Source organism: Peromyscus eremicus, chromosome 3, assembly GCF_949786415.1.
Source record: "Peromyscus eremicus chromosome 3, PerEre_H2_v1, whole genome shotgun sequence".
Taxonomy (NCBI): Eukaryota; Metazoa; Chordata; class Mammalia; order Rodentia; family Cricetidae; genus Peromyscus; species Peromyscus eremicus.
The window spans coordinates 155,584,848-155,587,818 of record NC_081418.1 but is presented as its reverse complement, the minus strand read 5'-3'; the positions used below and the strand labels follow the sequence as shown (position 1 = coordinate 155,587,818).

The window sequence follows — 2,971 nt, the reverse complement described above, 5'->3', positions numbered from 1 at the left end:
ATGTTGCTCTGATTGGTTAGTAAATAAAACACTGATTGGCCATTGGCTAGGCAGGAAGTGTAGGCGGGACAAGGAGGAGAATAAAGCTGGGAAGTGGAAGGCTGAGTCAGAGAGACACTGCCAGCCGCCATGATGAGAAACAGCATGTGAAGATGCCAGTAAGCCACGAGCCACGTGGCAAGGTATAGATTAATGGAAATGGATTAATTTAAGCTGTAAGAACAGTTAGCAAGAAGCCTGCCACGGCCATACAGTTTGTAACCAATATAAGTCTCTGTGTTTACTTGGTTGGGTCTGAGTGGCTGTGGGACTGGCAGGTGAGAGAGATTTGTCCTGACTGTGAGCCAGGCAGGGAAACTCTAGCTACAGATTAGTATACTGCAAATGGAGAAGTCTGCCCTCTTCCCCTCAGAGAGTTTACTCAAGCTACATTGTCCTATAATGAACATCATTGCAAATGGGGGCGTCTGTGACTCACCGTGTTTAAGGCCAAATGACTTCAAAGGGAAAGAATAATAAGAAGGACAGATTAAAGAGCAAAACAAGAGCCAAGATGCCGGGTTCCAAGTATACACCTGTGCCCCTGGCCACTCTCCCCAGTACCCTTGACCCAGCTGAGTATGATGAGTCTCTGGAAACCAGAAAGGAGCAGGTTGAGAGTTTGAGCATAAGGACCCAGCTTAAACCGGAGTATCTGCTTCAGTACAATGATCCCAAATGCTTAACACACACTGAAGATCCTGCCTTGATTCTTTGGACCTATGCAAGATCAGCAAATATTTATCCCAATTTCAGAGCCACTCCCAAGAACTCACTTTTAGGAGCTGTGGTGGCATTTGGGCCCCTCATCCTCTGGCATTATGTTTTCAAAACAGACAGGGACAGAAAGGACAGACTTACCCAGGAAGGATAACTGGACCAAACATTTAACCTCTCCTATTAAGTTTGGCAAGGATGACTCTATTCTTGCACAAATAAATCTTGTATTAATCAGTGAAGAAAAAAAAGCAAAACTCAATCTAAAATGTGTTTCCATTATTGGTTAAGTGGGAATCTCATACAATAACATTTCTTGCCCTCACAGAATCTTGGTGAGGGTACAGGAGATAACTCACAGTGAAGACTACAGTAGAATTCTTGGTAGTAAGTAAACATTACATATCGGTTTAAGGAAAAATAGTAAAGTGGAGGCTTAGGGGTCGTTTATCACAGCCTCATCCTGCCTGTGAAGAAAGGGCTTCAGCTGAGGTTAGATACCCAGTCTCTGGCAGAGCACCCATGAGCTCAAATAGCCCTCTCCTGGTCTGTACAGCCCTCATGTTCTTCCAGTGGAGGTGATCCCTGCCTCTGGCACACATGGAGCCCATTGTTCTCCATTTGGAGAAATTAAATTCATCTTGTATTTGTAATGATTGATTGGATGTGCATGACTCACAAGAGATGTATTCCCTTTCTTAGGAAATTTAAGCACAACAGTTGAATGCTGTTTTCCTCTTTGCCTTTGTCTCCAGACTCCACTCCCTGTGCATCAATTATCTGAAAGCCAGACCTCTCTGCCCTTCCCCTTCCTCTCCTCAGCTCTTTCAACTCTTCTTGTCCTTTGAAAAAATCCTAATTTCTTTCACATTCTAAGGGTTCTTGTATGAAAATCTGCAATCTTCTAGTGGCCTTTGTCTGCACCCAATCTGACCAATTCTCTGTGTTGGCCTCTTGGGATGTGATGTCATTTCATGCAAGAGTCTTCCAGTCCCTCACCCCAGGAAAAGGGGAGTCAAAGCCACCCCCTGACGATGCTACCCAAATACAAAATCCCTTGACCCAGAAGTCTGACTCATGCAGGTGGATAAGGGACATCACAACGTGCATGGGTGCTCACTTTCTTATCGTGCTATGGTCTGGCTCCCAAATGTAATAAGACACATACAGCAGAAAGGCTGAGCCTGATGGTGTTAACTTAGGAAGTTAACCAAGAAATGCTGTAAAAAGGACAGAAACAATTTTGGCAAAGTATGTACAGGCTCCTCTCCCTTATGCCAAAATGTTTAAGAAAAAGAACAATTGTTTGTGATGTGATTTTAAAAAGCTAGAAGACTACACAAAAAATAATGGATGTATCTGGAACAAAGAATGGTAGGAGCGTAGAAAGAAATGAAGCTTTCCAGTTAGTGCCATATTTATATATTGCTGTAATGTGCATTCCTTTTATAGTTTAAATTTACTTAACTAAAAATTTTTCTATTCTAGTATTAAACTGCAGATGATCAACTCAAGAGATTTGAGCAAAAATGTGCTTATTTTTCTAATGTGCATATAATGTAGTTGAATGAATTAACACTTTTAAAGGAATGTCACTCAAGGATCAGAGGAGAAAGAAAAGCTGAAGGGAAAGTAATCAAAAAGACATGACTGCAGCAACCTAAGCCTGAGGAAAGGAAAGGAGTCTGGCCACGGACTCTGATACCCTAGCCCCTGGCAACACGTATTTGGTTCCAACGGCAAGACCTCAAGTGTGAGGGACTTGCATCAGACTATTTTTGGCTGGTTCCATAAAATATGGAGTAACCAGGAATGGAGAGCAAGGGCTTTGCACTTGGATGGGCAGTGACTTCAAACATGGTTGATGATGGCAGCTAGACTGCCACATGCCTCTTCTCGCGTTTTCCTTTCTAACATGGTGCTTGGGGGGAACCCAGAACCTCATGTGTGTAAGGCAAGCACTGTGTCACTGAGCTGCACCCTCAGTGTGCATTCTTTCTTTCAGCAGATGCAGGGCAGACTCTAAATGGTTTATAGTGTGTGTAAAAATGTACGTAGGCTTGGAAGAGAGAGGAAAAGGAATATATGCAGTTATATAAAGAAATAAATAGTTTAAAAAAGTCTTTAAAGAGACAGAAAAAGTAATATAAAAATAAGCCACATAAAGATGAAAATCACACACAGAATTTGGATTATATTGTATTTGGAATTTTTA

At 42.1% G+C, this 2,971-nt stretch overlaps 1 protein-coding gene across 1 annotated transcript; it reads left to right on the top strand.

Moving 5' to 3' along the window:
* Nucleotides 1-553: 553 nt before the first annotated feature.
* LOC131906222 (NADH dehydrogenase [ubiquinone] 1 beta subcomplex subunit 4-like) lies at nt 554-913 on the top strand. Its single transcript, XM_059257008.1, has one exon. The coding sequence runs from the start codon at nt 554-556 to the stop codon at nt 911-913; it is 360 nt and encodes a 119-aa protein (XP_059112991.1).
* The last annotated feature ends 2,058 nt before the right edge of the window (nt 914-2,971 follow it).